The following is a 16,623-nucleotide window of genomic DNA, read 5'->3' as shown; positions in this document are numbered from 1 at the left end:
TTTAAGTTAGAAGTTTCTGTTTGCTAAACGAAAAACCCCAGTTTTCGGGATAAAAAACCATGTTACCCGCACCTGAGACCGATTAACACAGCCACATTGTGAAAAAGGCCCATGAATATTCCTCATGTCATGGACGGGACTCGAACTTAGGTCTTTCCACATAGTCTGGGGGAGGACAGCGATTCTACAAACTGTGGTACCCACGTGGACCAGAAAACTGTGGACCTCAGTCGAGTCTGCCAGTGCCAGCGTCACTGAAGAACTGTTTCGGAAAATGTTGGAGTTAATGCCTCGAAAATGCAGGTATTCTGAGGATTAAATGAGGTACTAATCCCTATTAAGTTGGTGAAGCTTACAAAATGGATATGCAGTGTATATTAGAAAAAGAGCGTTCCAAAAATAAAAGAAAAACGTCTTTTGGGCTGACCCCATTTGTAATTTTCAATGGCGCAGAGACAGATTTAATCACATTGTCTTTTAAAATGGATGCTTGTTCAGTTTCGTTCTGATCTATGAGTAATAAAAATTGCATAAAATCATCTTCACTTCCTTTGACTTTAAGAGCTCAAAGCAAAGTAATATTTCTCACAACCTCAATAAATTTTTACACAAATTCATTATTTTTATACACTGAAATATAATGAGATGATTCTTACATTTCTTTTGCATATGGAACTATTTCATACTTTCTTATTAAGGGACTTAAGAGCTCCGGTTTAACCTCTTTATTGGAACCTAATTGAGAAACATGATTCTCAGTTTATTTGTTAATTTTTAGTTTATAAATTCATCATAAAAATCAACAATATTTGTACATACTGATAACGATATTTCGGTATGTTTATATATTTTAATATCCCCACAGATGGTATCTTTAACTTGTGTGGTAGTGGTGCTTGCGTGTCTCAATGATGTACAGAACTATGATGGTGGTAGCTTGCTGCTGGTAGGGCCTCCGAAACCAGAAAGGTTTGTAGCTAGAGACCATTCGTAAAAAGATACCCTGGTTCTCCAGGTTGGGGGATGGTGCAATGGGCCAGCTCGCCATTCATCATAAAACATTCTTTCAGTGCTAATAGACCTAACAGAGAAAAAATCGGATGGACAAATAGGAATCGAACTGGCAAACTGAAAAGAATTATGAATTTTGGCTGCTGGATTGTACAAGGAATTAATACAAAACAAGATGAAATTTTATTGGAATTGGGAAAATATAAATTGGATTCATAATTTCCCAATCTGTGTTAGGGCCCAGAGAGAAGCAAACTGTGGTTCTGATCACTTTTTGGTGAAGGCTGTGTTGTCGTTCCCATGGATGTACCAAAAAGGAAGAAAGAATGTGAGAGAAATGAACAACTTGACACTGAAAGATTCAATGTGGACTCACTAAAAGATGAGAACACTAGGGGTTTGTATCAACGAAGATTAGACCAAGAACTAGCAGTGAAGAAAATTTCTGGAGAGGCAATAGGAAAATCTCAAAAGATGAATCAAAATGATTGTTTGAACATGGGAATTAAGGAATTACTAAAGAAGAAAAAGGAAGCATACCAAAGATGGCTGAGCTCAAAAAGTGAAGTTCATAGAAAAATATATAAAGACAAAAATAAGGAAAAGAAACCGGAAGTCATCAAGGCAAAGAGCGAGTCCTGGGATAGAGCATGTGCCGAGTTGAACAGCAGACTGGGATGTACAAGAGCTGCAGAGGCGTGGAGAGTATTGAAGTGTTTAAGGAAACATCATAAGCAATAAGCTAGACTGGAAATGATAGATCAGGAGGAATGGGTTAATTATTATAAACTGCTATTGAATGAAGGAAAAGAGGAATTTGGAGAAACCGAAACAGAGATAGTTATCATGAAAAGAGGATTGAACATCCAAATTAAGGAAGTGGAACTGGAAATAAAAATGGCAAAAAATGGAAAAGCACCAGGCCCAGAGGGAATTAACATGGAGCTGCTTAAATATGTAGGTCTAAAAGTTATAAATCTACTAACTCAACTGTTCAACAAATTATGTGATGGAGAAGAAATACCAGATGAGATGACAATCGGATACAAAACATCAATTTTGAAGAAAGGTGACAGAAGAAGTTGCTCCAACTATAGAGGAATTTATGTTATGAGTTCTGTCGCTAAACTATTTGGAAAAGTGATAAAATCAAAACTGGAACAAGAGGTTGCAATTTCTGAGGAACAATGTGGCTTTTCGACAGGACGCTCATGCATAGACCATATATTCACTCTTAGCAAATTCTGGAAAAATGTCAGACTACAAACCAAGATGTAGGTAAGCTGTTGATAGACTTAGAGAAAGCGTACGATAATGTGCCAAGAAATCTTCTGTGGAAGGCTATGGAATTAATGTCAATAAGCCAGCCATTAATTGATATAATTAGAAGAATCCACAAGAACAATACATGCTATATAAAAATTGGTTCGAAAATATCAAGAACATTTAAGACTTCCAAAGGACTACTTCAAGGATGCTGTTTGTCACTTACTTTGTTTAAGATATACCTGGAAGTTGTTCTAAGACCATGACCACAGAAGCGCAATTCAATGGCCCTTGGTCAAAATAAGTACCTGTACAATCGACGACGACAGATTGACCAGAGGAGCCATGAAATGGATACCATGGAGAAAGTAAAAGAGAGGAAGACCAAGAAGGGCGTGGCTATCCACGTCCTTCTTGGTCTTCCTCTCTTTGTTGGTGTGAGAGCAGTCATGAATAGAAGAGGGCTCGTGGACGGAAATTGGGAAGATAGAAGAAAATGGAAAAAAAAGAATAAAGGAATGACTTTTCGATGTTAGGTTGAGGAGAACCATTGGAATTACGGAATAAATCCAAAGAAGAAGAAGGTATTTTAATTACATGACAGCAGGCTTACTGAAATTTGAAGGTTAAAAATAGTAAATGGTAATGGTTTGATCTTTCAGAAGCAATATACGGTTCATACGCCGACATATCTGCTTTCTGTTATAAAGTGCTCGAGGACCTAATTATACAATAAGAGGAAACATTAATTCAAGGAAATAGGTGAGGAATTTACCTGTTAAAAGACTCGCAATGTATCCAACAGCCATCGTTGTTAGCCATCCAAAAGTAGTGACCCACACAAAGGATATTTTGTACAGCGGGAAAATATAACTAAAATAAATTAAAAAATCTCTTAAATTCATGTATTCTTCTCAATACAAAAATATACATTTATTTTCATTATATTTAATAATTTGTGAAGAAAAATTTGAATTAATATGCTATTACCTGAAATAATATGGAAAAAAATGGAATAGGACCAATATATGTCTGCAGGGGCAAAAGTTAAGGACGTTGTGGAGCAGATATCAATTTTAAGGGACGAAAGGTGATGCTGTTGTACACGTGTGCCCTAATGACATTAAGAGTATGAGATCTGCAGATTTACTTAACAAGTACAGGGCAATGTTGAAAAAGTCACGAATTAGGATCGAATTTGAAAATGTCTGCAGTTCTGACCAGACACGGTTGGGATTCGAAATTATGTCAGTCGAAATTATTGAAGGTAAACATAATAAAGGCACCTGGGGTGGATGCGATCTATCTAGTCATATTAAAGGAGGTAGCAAAGTAAGAAGCAAACCCTTGGCCATTATTATAACAACATCTATGGATTCAGGGGAAGTATTCATGGACAGGAGATGCGCAAAGGTTACGCCGATTCACAAAAGAAGATCAAACGGGGACATGAGTAATTACAGATCTGTTAGTTTAACTTCTGTTCCGGGGAAAATAATGGAGACACTGGTTAAAGAAGCATTGTAGAATCATCTATACAAGACTGCCCTTATTATAAATACAAAACATGGATTTGTTAAGCGCAAGTCTTGTATGACCAATTTGACTGGGTACACAAAGAAACTGGATGCAAAAAATAATTTTGATATCGTATAGTTGGGTTTCAGAAAAGCTTTTGATAATCTTTCAGATAAAAGACTGCTGTAAAAATTGGAGCAGTATGGCATTAAGGGCAAGTTGCGTCTATGGATAAAGGGATGGCTGATTGGGAAAAGACAGAGACTGGAAATCAATGTACAGTGCTCTTCGTGGACTAATGTTATTAGTAGAATCCCCCAGTTTTCGATGTTGGGCCCATTGTTCCTTTCTGTATTTATCAATGATATTGATGAAGTTATATCTGGCTTAATGCCCAAGTTTACAGACGATTGGAAAGTTTACAGTGTTGTTAATGCTAGCAATGACAGTACCCTTCTGCAACAAGATCTAGAAAAGTTGGTCAGATGAGCTGAGAGGTGGAAAATGAAGTTTAACGTTGGCAAATGCAAAACAGTGCATATAGGTACCAGTACCCCCTTTTTTACCCCCAGAGTAGCGTACCAACTGTGTGGTACTGCACTCAGGGTGGTGGTGAATGGAAAAAACTTGATGTAAAATTTAGATGTAAAAATGTTTCTTATATGACAAAATACCACTTATTAAACTAATTAATAACTGATATTTGTTTAAGATAAACAGGACGACTGCTACAGAAATTCCAGTACGACTTCCATGGATGTCTTTTGTCTTCTTAGCATCAAACCTGTCCATAATACAAGGGTACTATAAATTGCGGTTGGTTTTCATATTTTGGTTAACAAAATGATAATAATAATGATACAATATAACAAAACTTTTCTGTTTGATGGACAAAATACCAGCGTTTTGGAGAGAGAAAAAAACCATGTTATCTTCGCCTGAGACCGACTAACTCAGCCAAGTTGTGATAAATACCAATAAGAATTCCTCACGTCATCGATGAGGCACGAACTCAAGTCTTTTCCACCCAGTGTGGTGAGGAAGGCGATTCTATTAACTGTGCTACCCACGAGGGAAAACGGAGAGGAATTCTTACGAAACAAATATATCAAAGATGTCACATAATAGTCGTAATCGTTCTTAATTAACAGTAAACAGTTATAGTAACAAATTACAATGAATACCATGTATATTCTTACTTACTTTTCTTGTTCTTCCATCATATTTGTAAAGTTGGTGGATATCTGTTCTGAACTTTCCCAAGTACTGTTCATGTTTACTAGCAGAATATTTGGCACTGTTACGTTATTTGGGACTACTGTGTGATTGCACATTTCCACAGACAATGGTAAAGCATATGGAGACTTCCGTTTCACCGACATAATTCCGAATCCCAACCAGACTGCTACTAAAAGTCCTGTTATCATTCCCACAATTGCACCCTGTAATATCAGAAACAGAATGAAACGTATCATTGTAATATACGTCATTGCCAATAAGGTTATATCTGTTGTGAAAACTTGGTAGATAGAATACATTGTGTTTTCACTCGTCTGAAGAGGTCTGGATTCGATTTCGCCAATTCCAGTCCTCTTCAAATGAAACCGTAGTTGGCCGATCTCAGGAGTAAATGGGTTTCCTCGTGAATTGCTCTTCGTTTTGAAAACAATGCAACATTGAAATCTGTCGATGAGTACAACTTCTGCATCAGGAAACCTTACTGAATATGAGTCTGACTGACCAATACCATTAAAATAATAATAAAGCAATGTCTACAAGATTATAGAAAAAGAAAGATAATAATTATTTTTAAAAATATTCCTGGTATCATTTACCACGCCTGAAAATAAATTATCCTCTCCAATATTTAAGTTGCTTTTTTCGGTAATCCTGCAGTAAGACTAATGTCCTTAGAAAAATTTATATAAACAAAACAAAGACCGATAAAATATGATTACAAGAATGATTCAAAATTAATTTGTCAAAAAACTTGGTAGTTGAGGTTGAAACAAGATATGCTTGGCTTTCATAGGTTTACCATCCTAAAACTGAACTCCACATGTAGAGGAGATCATAGTATTCCATTCCATTAACTCTCTTTTCTGATAGACGTTAGTCCTCCACGTTACCCAGTTCTTTAAACGTTCCAGGATTCATCCCAATCAGAATGCCTTTGCAATTTCCTCTCACCAAGCATTTTAGCTGTCGATGTGTTCTGGGGTTCATTTATAGCCGTCTGCCTCATTTGGGATGAACTGTCTCATTGCCTTCTTCCTTACAGTGGCATAATTTTTCAGCAGTTGAATTTGAATATCTGAATCTTTCAGTTGTTTGCCAAATGGACATGATCGCTTTATGATGAATGACTCTTACGTGTCCTATGGACAGATCCAACTCCTTGCCTTGTACAGTTCTTTTACATCTATCTGTCATGAATGTCCAGGCGTTTCATGTCCAACTTTAACTGGTATAAAATATAAAAAATGCTGATTTTGTTTTTAATTTTCTAAACCGTGTACTGTTAGAGAAATTCTTAGCTTTATGAACTATATTTATTTTCTATATTTAAAATAAGTCCATAATTACCTTTTGGCTTGTTCTGATAGTAAAAATCCCTAAAATGAACACACCCAATATTGGTCCACTTGTCAACCCACCAAGAACATTAACAGCTTGCAGGATGCCATCGAATAATCCAATCAGAAATGCAAGCGCGATACACAGAAGTCCATAAAAAGATGCTGAAAGATATGGAAAAACAACATTTATTTTAATTCAGATCAAATTTCATTCAAACGTTTTTATCAAGTGTAATAACAAAGTGTCATTCACTGTATGGATTATTGAAATTTAGACAGCGTTTGTTTTAAATCTTCTCTGAAAACAATAGATTTTAAACTCTCAAATTCATGAGGATCGAACTAATCGAAAATTCAATCTCACTTAGGGAATTAATTGCCCTACATCGGGGTTATCAATATAATGAAATATATCTTCTACTTTTTCTGCTATAAGCAAAATATTTCTTGTTTTTGCTTCTATTATTAGTTGGTTTGAGACACAACTGTGCTATCCACGAGGGCAAATAATTAAGTACTGTTTCAAGCTTATGCTAGTACCATGGAAAATAAATATTAGTAGGTCTTTACCAAGAAATCTGACGAAGACAATCTTGTACCGCAAAATACCCTGAAAGCAGGAGTTAGGAGTTATTATATCCATCATTGTGACCGTGGTCAAAGAGTTAATTTCAGAAGAAACTGTGCTCAGTGATGCGCTGATGATCCCACTGATACATAAACCTGACAGGCCAGGAAGGTTGAAGAATAACACCGTAGCAAAATAAGGAAGGAGCTGCAAAGAAAATTAAACGAAGCATTAACTAACAACAAGAGATTATTGCACAGCAATGCTCTTCGCAACACTGAAATTGTTCCACACAGAACAAGTTTACAAAAAGCTCTCTCTTATCGCATTTGTTTCATATACTAATGCTAGTTTTGTTTTTGTAGACGCATATGTGAAAAGTAGGGTGTGAAAAAGAGAGTTTAAGTTGTGTATGCTGTTGTTGTTGCTATTGGTTTTTAGGAGCATTGGCAACTGAGGCCGTATTGTTCCGTATATAGTGTCTGTACATTTCTTGTGTTCTGTGGCCGATTTTTGTTTGCTGATCGACAAATCGAGGTTTCCTGGAGAAAAAATATTGGTTGGTTGAAAAATAACATCCAGGAAAAGTTGTATAAGGAAAAGTAAATAAAGTATAAGGAACTTGTTAAATATTCAAACTCTATCTAGGTTGGTCAATTTCAGTGCGGAATATTAAACATTCTTTTTAAATTACTACACTCTATATGCAGATATTAAAAAGCAATTTCATCCTATTAAAGTATTACAATATTAATATAAGCAAACTTAGGCAAACTTTCACAGATCTATTCTGTAACCATAATTCTTCAATTTCAATTTATTCCCACTAGTCTTGAAGCCGTAGAAGTGAAGCCTTTCTTGGTAAGTGCACTTCCACTGTTCCCCTCATCAATCTCGTTGCCCTTCACTACAGCAGCTCTACATCCTTGCTAAAACAAGGCCTCCAGACATATGTAGTACTCAAGATATGGTCTGACCATCTGTGAGCGACCAACCCACAAGTTCCAGTTAATATCTGGAAAGTTAAAATCCCCCTGTATAAGACATTCTGATTTACTGCTCCACTCTATTTCTGTACTCATCAGATTCATTAGGCCTATAACAACTCCTAAATCCACTGGTTACCCATGTTGAATGGATGCATAGCTGAGATTTTATGTGGTCTCAACTAAGAGCATAACACCTCCACCATCCCATTCTGTCTATCCTTTCTGTACACATTGTACTCCCCACATGTAAAATTTTCATCCCATATATTTAAGTGACACCACGACTCTGATATCCCTACAATTTCCGCCTTTGATGTCTTGATCTTCAAATTAATCAAATATATTTACTATATTCCAAACATGCAAGTATACAGGTACCTGTTCTAACTCTTAGCTACCCTGGCACAGGTGATGTATTTACTTGTTCCAAGGTGATCGTCAAGCGAAAACTCTGGCGTTCATTTGGGCAACTGCGATTTTGATGGGCCTCCAATTTAAATCCTTCGAGGGCATCCACTCTATTCTTCAAGCTTTCATAAATGCCCACAACAACAACATTGAGATGGCATCTAGTAGCCTCACACTCGTTATATCAAACACATACAAAGATATCCCATTGGCAATATCATGTTTGAGGCGAGGCCCATAAGAACGCTGAGTTGTCCTCTAATATTCTTACAAAAGGATATCAAAACTCACACTCCTTACATCGAACACGCATTCCCCTTGGCAATATCATGTCTAATACCAATTAACGAGGCTTGGTTCCCTTCCCCTTCCCAAAATATGGAATGATCCAATCATTTCATATTTTGAAAATGTGTAAAAATGCTGTGTACGTTACAAACTGCAGCTTAAGCTTTCTAAACCAGTGCGCTTACTTGATCTGCTCTGGACACAAATGTTTGGGCATCTTGAATCGGGTCACATCCATAAAAGTTAGCGTAGATCACAAGACCAACAGCACAACAGACGAGAACAAAACATATGTGTAGGACTACTGCAATAACGAAGGCCCTAGAAAGTAAATATAAACATTTTATTTAATTTTTCAAAGTTCAAATTATCCTTGGAATGTTGTCTTAATTTTTTAGCTTTAAAACAGAAATTTTATTCTCTTACAGGAAATTTCAGGGAAACTGGAAAAGAGAACAACTGACGACTCACTCTAGAAGAAAAGTATATCTCAAATTAATTCCAGAAGCATGAAGGTTTATTACAAAAAGAAAAAGAAATTGCTGGAGGACAAGAAAGCATATTTAATCCAAACTGCAAAACGTTGTTGAAAAATACCAAAAAGAAAAAATGAGCCAATACAAATTTTAAAACCCAGAAAATACACGAGCATTAGTGGTTAGCACAGTTGGTACAATCACCATTCACAGTGGGTGTAAAAGATATCAGTTCGAATCTCATCAATAATGCGAGGAATTTTTATGGTTCTTTTTCACAACGTGGCTAAGCTAATCGGTCTCAGGCGAGGGGAACATAGTTTTTCCTCCAGAAAATTGGGGTATTTCGTCCAGCAAACAGCAAATCGACCACAGAACACGCAATTTACAGTTCTTAAAACGCTACTACTGCTACTACGGAAAACTTTCAACAACCAAAACACCTGAGGATAATCAAACACAGCAAAAGTTACTACTTTGGTCCTCATTCCTTCTGCTATGGTTTACTTTTCACAAACGAAACTTCATGTTTTTGTGTATGGTCTGACAAGTGTACGCTGCCAAAGCCATGAAAGGCCATGAGGCACAAGTATAATGTCTGGAACAGCGTGTATTCTTTGTCCGTTTGCCTGTTTCTGGATGAAAAACTTACGAGTCCGGGAGATAAAACCATATTGTTGTTGTAGAGTTTTCGGAGCATCGGCGACTAAGACCATATTGCTCCGTGTATACTGTCTGTTTTCTGGACAAAAATACCGGAAATTCGGTATTTTTGTCCATACAACGATCGCCTGAAACCGACTAACTTGGCCACGCTGTAAAAAGGCTCAGAAAAATTCTCACGTCATCGACTTGAATTGAACTCAGGTCTTTTCCATACGGTGTGGGAAGGACAGCGATTCTACCATGGTGCTACTCATGAGGGCATAAATCCATGCAACATTTCGTCTAGGTCTAACTCGGCCACATTGTCGAAAAGGTCCATACAAATTTCTTGCAAGATTGACGCGATTCGAATCGAAGCCCTTTACATCTGTTTTGGGAAAGACGTTAATTATAATCCGAGTATTGCCCCAGAACATTCGTGTTCTTGCAAGTCCCTAATAATTCCTGTTTAAAATCATCGTATATTTGTAAAAATCGTATGTTATTCACAATACATCGAATTACCTTAAAAACCCTGTATACTATCACGCATTTTGCATTCGTTTCATTAATAATTAATTATATTGATGATTACTAAGATATTTTTATTCTTACCATTTAGCATGGGAATAGGACTTAGCTGCTAAAAGTCTTTGTGCTGTTAGTTGGGTTGTTCCTTTCGTCGCAACCCCAAATACTGTAGAACAGATCAGTAAATTCCAAAAGCCATATCTTTTTGTCATATCAAACTCGAATCTGGAAGATAGATGATTATGAAGCGATATTTCTTTGGCATTTCACAATTAAAACTAAATTATTTAGAGAACAAAGTTTTATTATCTGAGTACTTTCATCTTATAGGAATATATTCTGGATTTCATCGACATAAGAACATTTTTTGAAAGTTCATGGTTAACAATTTAGTATTATATTGCAATATCTCGCTACACTACTCTCCAGAAATGATCTGGACACCTTCCTTTCATGGTTCGTTGGATAGACTATGAATCTATTAGGGGATAATGATATAATCATTTCAATTTTATCATCATTTAAGGATTAAGAAAGCTTAATGATGGCATTCTTCCTTTTGCTCAGAGCACACATGAGGGGGAGCATAAATTATTGAAATTGAGGATGGATTTGTTTGCATGATAGATGTTTGTCTTCATCCAGTTGGTGGTTGATTGTTGAAACGAACCTCAATCTTTTTTTGTGGAATTATGCCGTCTGAAGGAATTCAAAGAAGAACTTGACTTGTTTTTTTGTGGCTGATGCTGATTAAACTTGATTTTTTTAGTTTTCCATTTAAAAGAACGGAGGGAATGTTTGTCTCACCATTTTTCTGGGTTAGTTTTTCATGGTTTTGTGTGTTTTGTTAGCGAAATGTAGGTTCTACCGCCTCGAAACTGAGATCTTGTAGGATTGAGGACTCATCGAAGCACCAGGTTTTTCTCTTTGTTGTATAACATTTGTGTGGATAAACGTTCATGGTAGTTTTTAGAATACGAGGAAAGAACTAAATTTATTCAGTTTTAAATGCAATTTAGAAAATATCAATTAATTAAAATTTCAACTTTCAGTTTTCAAATTTATGTAGAATTCTTAATGATTCTCTTATAGGATGGTTTTACACTCACCCAGAAAACATTAATCTGCCTCCTTTGGATGCGATATCAATTACATTTCTAAAACCTCCAACTGCGTCTGATCCTTTTCCCATTATCAGAAAAACAGAAAGAAACATCAGGAGAGCTTGCCACACGTCAGCCCACACAACTCCCTTCATCCCTCCCTGAAACAAAAATTGTAATATACATTAGTAAGAACCTTTTTCCAGTAATAATGACATTTCATTTCGATAAAGAACCCTTATGGATGAACTCCAGGCTTGAGGAGAATGAATCCCACAAGTCTTATGGGGAGGAATTATTCTCAGCATGGCCAGCACGGAATTTGTTTGGTAAAGATGATTCCAACTTAAAACACAAAGGAACTGATGATTTGATCGAACAATATACACCAGACACTGCAACAGAGATTGGTTCGTTCCCCTTCAATCATTAACGTTAGCAATAGTATGCTTTCTTTCGACCCGTACCATGCACAAGGAATTGAAGAAATTGGGTATTGGCAATCGATGTTTGAAGGCAACACTGCTACTCTTGTGGTTCGAAATAGACAGGAACATGGCGTCAACCAGTGCCATTCGGAATAGTCTGCACAGACATGGAATTCATGTGAAAGATCTACAATGTGCTTCCGTTGAGTGCCAATGGCGTAGGGTCAGAAGAAGGTAGGCATTTGAACATCGTAATTTGGCTGACAACGAATGCACTGTGTTCTCTTCACAGATGAGTCCATGGAGTGAGCAATCAGATTGCGTGGGGCAGTTTCACTGGCAGGAATTTGGACCCCTGGTGCATGTAGTGTATAAGTGGAATCAGTCCTGTGAAGAGAACACGGTCAGGACTCCTTTTACAATACTATTAGTACGCTTTTATTTAAGAAACAATTTATGTTTAAAATTAAGATCACGAGAAATGTTAAGAAGGAAACAAATATTCTTACCGTTGTTGAATAAAAGGTACAAACAACTCCGAGGATACAGAGAAACACCCAGTCTGGTACCTGTGTGACACTATTTAAGCAGATAGACATTAGGTACAAAAAGATAGAGGACTGCAAACTCTGTAAAAATGAAGGATCCGTGTCAACTATGTGGAACACTTAGATTGGCATAGAAAATGAGATCTTTTACATTACAAGAAGAACAAAATTATTTCAAAATAGTTAGAGAACGTTGAATACTTTGTATATAAGCAAATGTTAAAAAGATTTTCCATAAACTTACCGACTGAATCAAATATACAGATGAACAGAACGTCCTTAAATATTTTCCAAATCTTTGCTGCAAATACTAAACATACACATTAGATTAAAATGATGGCAAGTCATTGATTATACGAAATAAGATGGCATTAATAACAGATAACAATTTGTTAAAACCAATGATGGGCTTAAATTTATTCCTTCAGAATAAATACTTGGTTTGATGATGTTTTCTATATTTTTTACTCTACGCTTTGTTTGTACACTGAGTGTGTTCTAGGTCAGTTTGTGAATGTATCTTAAGCATTTCAGATGAACTAATGAGACTCGTGGCAGAGACAAAATGCATGGGATGCATATAAATTATCAGGTGACACAGAAGACTATGGAAAATACAAGCTAGTCTGTAATCAAGTCACAAAGGAGGTTAGGCAGGCAAAGGCAGATTACGAGAAATCTTTGGCAAAGGATGCTAAGAAAAACAGCAAGGATTTCTTTACTTATATAAGCTCTAAAAGGAAGGGGGTGAATCTGATTGGTCCTGATTGAAACTGTTGATGATCCTGCTCAGATAGCTGCCGGACTAAACGAGTATTTTGCATCTACATTCAGACATGAGGAGTTATTCAGGGAGAGGAGTTCCACAGGTTTATTAAACTCTGATAGTGAGCTAGGAGTTTTTGTAATAACTGAGAGAAAATTGGAGGAGTAATTGATGAAATTAAACATAAGAAAGGCACCTGGGGGTGGATGGAATCTATCCAGTTAGATTAAAGGAGGCAGCAAAGGAAGTAAGCAAACCCTTAGCCATATTCATGAGAGTTCCCTGGACTCAGGAGAGGTACCCATGGACTGGACATGCGCAAATGTGACCCCAATCCACAAAGGAGGATCAAAAGGAGACACGAATAACCATAGACCTATTAGTTCAACTTCTGTTCCGGGGAAAATAATGGAGACTCTGGTTAAAGATGCATTCAGTATCATCTAGACAAGACTTCAGTTATAGTTCGGACACAGCATGGGATTTTTTTAGGTGAAGTCTTGTCTGACCAATTTGATTGGATACTATGATGTGGTTACAAAGGAACTGGATGCAAAGAATAATTTTAATATCATATATTTGGATCTTAGAAAAGCCTTTGATACAATTGCACATGGAAGACTGTTGCACAAATTGGAGAAGTATGGCATTAAGGGCAAATTGCTGCTATGGATAAAAGGATGGTTATGGATAGAAGGTGGTAATCAATGGATGCTGCTCTTCGTGGGCTAATGCTATTAGCGGAGTACCCCAGGGTCCGGTGTTAGGCCAGCTATTGTTTTGTATATTTATCATTGATATTGATGAAGGTATATCAGGCTTAGTACCGAAGTTTTCAGACTATATGAAGGTTGTCTGTGTTGTTAATGACACTAATGACAGTATGCTACTGCAAGAGGATCTAGAAAAGTTCAGCAGATAGTCTGAGATGTGGCAACTGAAGTTTAACATTCTCAAATGCAACGTACTGAATATGGGTAGAAATAACCCAAGAGAAACGTACCAACTGTGTGGAACTACACTCAGAGTGGTAGAGAGTGAAAAGGACCTTGGGGTAATTGAGCAGTGTGATATGAAGTTTTCTGAGCAGTGTAGAGAGTCTGCAAGAGAAGCTGTTGGTTTCTTGTCAATGATATACAGGAATTTTGCTAGCAGTGATAAGGAGGTGATTATCTCCTTGTATAAGGCAATGGTCAGGCCACACCTTGAGTACTGCATACAGGTCCGAAGGCATCATTTTAAGAAGGATGTAAAGCTGCTGGAACGAGTACAGAGAAGGGCAACAAGTTTAATGAATGGAACAAAGGGGTGCGCTTAAGAAGAAAGGTTTAAATTCTGCAAATTATAGTGTATGGAGACTAGGTACCTGCGGGGTGATCTGATTGAGGTGGGTAAAGCCTTGATTTGTTTGAGCAGGCTCAGTGCTGAAGAGATACTTCCTCTTGCTCAGATTACAAATCTGAGCAAAGACAGTTGTAGAACAGATATGCGGAAATTTTCCTTCAGCCAGCGGGTGGTTGATTGCTGGAACAAACTTCCATCTATCATTGTAGAATTCGTTCGGCAGCTTAAATAAATTCAAGGCAGAACTAGCAAACATTTGGAGAGAATGGATGGGTGAAATGAGAACGTTTTTTTCGCTGATGCTGTATAAGCTTGCTTTCTTGCATCATATGCCTCTGCTAACGGTAATATGAGAATTTACTTTCATCGTAATTAATCATAAAAATACCTAAATACGATTTTTATATCCACAATAAAATTAAATAGTTAATATCAGGTAAGAACATAATTACCTCATTTATTGTAAATTTGGAAACTCCGAAGTAGACTGGAAAAATGAAAATCCCAGCTAATATAAAACCCACTCGATAGAATATTGTTAAGAAAATGATATCAATGCCGAATCTATAAACCTCTGATGGGTATCCAACGGTGCTTATACCCGCTGTTGCAGTGGCCATCAAAGAGAGAGCAATGGGAAGAATTCCAGTCTTCTTGTCTCCCAATAAATATTCTTCTGTTATACTTCTCTTACTTCCATCTTGGATCCTGTAGTATATTCCGATAGCAACAGGTACAAACAAGGAGAATGCAATGACAACATAATCAACAACTCCTAGAACGTAACTTGAGGACATAACGGGTTCCTTGGCTGTTGACAAATTTGTAAATTGGAACAATTAATGCACTACAGTTATTTTTAATGAGTTTTAACAAAATTGTATTTTATTTTCTGTAAATGAAGTTAATTTGTAAGTTATTATCGCAAATGCAAAAAAAAAGAAAGGGTGTATTTTACAATTCTGCTGCGATTAATATAATAAGAACACAGTTATAATTCATGATGTACACTCCTCGATAAAATTAACAAAACAAGTGGTGTAACTCGCGCTGCTTGCGATGAATTTGGACAAAATTTGGTACGATGGTGTACCCTAGAATAACGATGAAATGAGGAGACAGCGAGAAACTTCGGACAGGTATAAGGGACATTTATAGGGGTTGTATAAAATTGGACAGTGGGCTTCATAACAAGTTATAAACTAACCATTTTCTGATATCAAATTAAATAAATTATGTATTTTTATCCGAGAAACATACCTGATATTCTGTTATTTATTAAATAAAAATCAGCTAGAACCTTTTTCACCGTGCAAATGATGCTTCTTTTTGTTGTGAATGTAACTCCTGACATGCTCAGAAGCACCTAAACGAATAAATTTCGAAATCTTCCGGTGTCACATGACTCAGAATGACACTGCGTGAAGACGTGTCATCCTATAAAAATTATGCAATATTATTAATGTCCAAATTTCTTGTTTAATGAGCCAATACGAAGATGATCGTGGAAAAAATTATAGCATCCGTATGATATATACACTGAGTGATCACTGAATTATGACCACTTTTTTAAAAGCACTTGTTGTGCAGGACTGACTTCCAGCATATCGACTGGCCTCCGAACTCCACCGATATCAATCCCATAGAGCAGTTGTGGGACACCATGGAAAGGCAAACCAGGTCTGGATACACAATCACCTCCATACCTGCATTGCTGACCGCATTACACACAGCTTGGTTGGCCATACCTCCCGAACGCTTCCAACATCTTGTTGAATCAATGCCTCGTTGGATAGCTGATATACTGAGGACAAAAGGAGGACGTACGAAGTTTTAGGTAGGTGGTCATAATTCAGTGATCACTCAGCGTATATTGGTAGTAGTTGTAGTTTTAGGAGCATCAGCATCTAAGGCGATATTGCTCCGTATATACTGTCTGTGAATTGCGAGTGTTCTGATGTCGATTTTCTGTTTGCTGGAGGAACAACTCGAGTGCCCTGAAGAAAAACCATTCTATCCTCGCCTGATTCCGACTAACTCTGTCACCTTGCGAAAAAGAGCCATAAAAATTCTTCACATCATTGACGGCACTCGAACTCAGGTCTTTTCCACCCGGTGGGTGGTGGACGGCGATTCTACCAACTGTGGTACCCAA

The 16,623-nt window shown here is 36.9% G+C and overlaps 1 protein-coding gene across 1 annotated transcript; it reads right to left on the bottom strand.

Annotated features, from left to right (window-relative positions):
- Positions 1 to 3,263: 3,263 nt before the first annotated feature.
- Positions 3,264 to 15,265, bottom strand: LOC150079556 (sodium-dependent multivitamin transporter-like). The gene is made up of 7 exons (XM_090383109.1): positions 14,921 to 15,265; positions 11,389 to 11,543; positions 8,813 to 8,948; positions 6,945 to 7,149; positions 6,382 to 6,536; positions 4,999 to 5,237; positions 3,264 to 3,267 (listed from the first exon to the last, which is right to left on the bottom strand). Exons 1-7 carry the CDS (start codon positions 15,263 to 15,265, stop codon positions 3,264 to 3,266), a joined length of 1,239 nt encoding a protein of 412 aa, XP_090239235.1.
- Between the last annotated feature and the right edge of the window lie 1,358 nt (positions 15,266 to 16,623).

This window comes from Mastigoproctus giganteus, chromosome 10 (genome assembly GCF_048544385.1).
Source record: "Mastigoproctus giganteus isolate SK-2022 chromosome 10, ASM4854438v1, whole genome shotgun sequence".
NCBI classification, from domain to species: Eukaryota; Metazoa; Arthropoda; class Arachnida; order Uropygi; family Thelyphonidae; genus Mastigoproctus; species Mastigoproctus giganteus.
The sequence above is the reverse complement of the archived record's forward strand: the minus strand, read 5'-3'. Positions and strand labels throughout refer to the sequence as shown.

Excerpts from the sequence above, each read along its gene's own strand:
- LOC150079556 (XM_090383109.1), bottom strand. The coding sequence starts at position 15,265 with ATGTCCTCAAGTTACGTTCTAGGAGTTGTTGATTATGTTGTCATTGCA. Across the intron at positions 11,544-14,920 it reads CCAAATTTACAATAAATGAG|GGAGGGATGAAGGGAGTTGT; the intron begins GTAATTATGTTC and ends TTTTTGTTTCAG. Across the intron at positions 7,150-8,812 it reads TTGTGTCCAGAGCAGATCAA|CTCCTTCCTTATTTTGCTAC; the intron begins GTAAGCGCACTG and ends TTTTCTTTGCAG.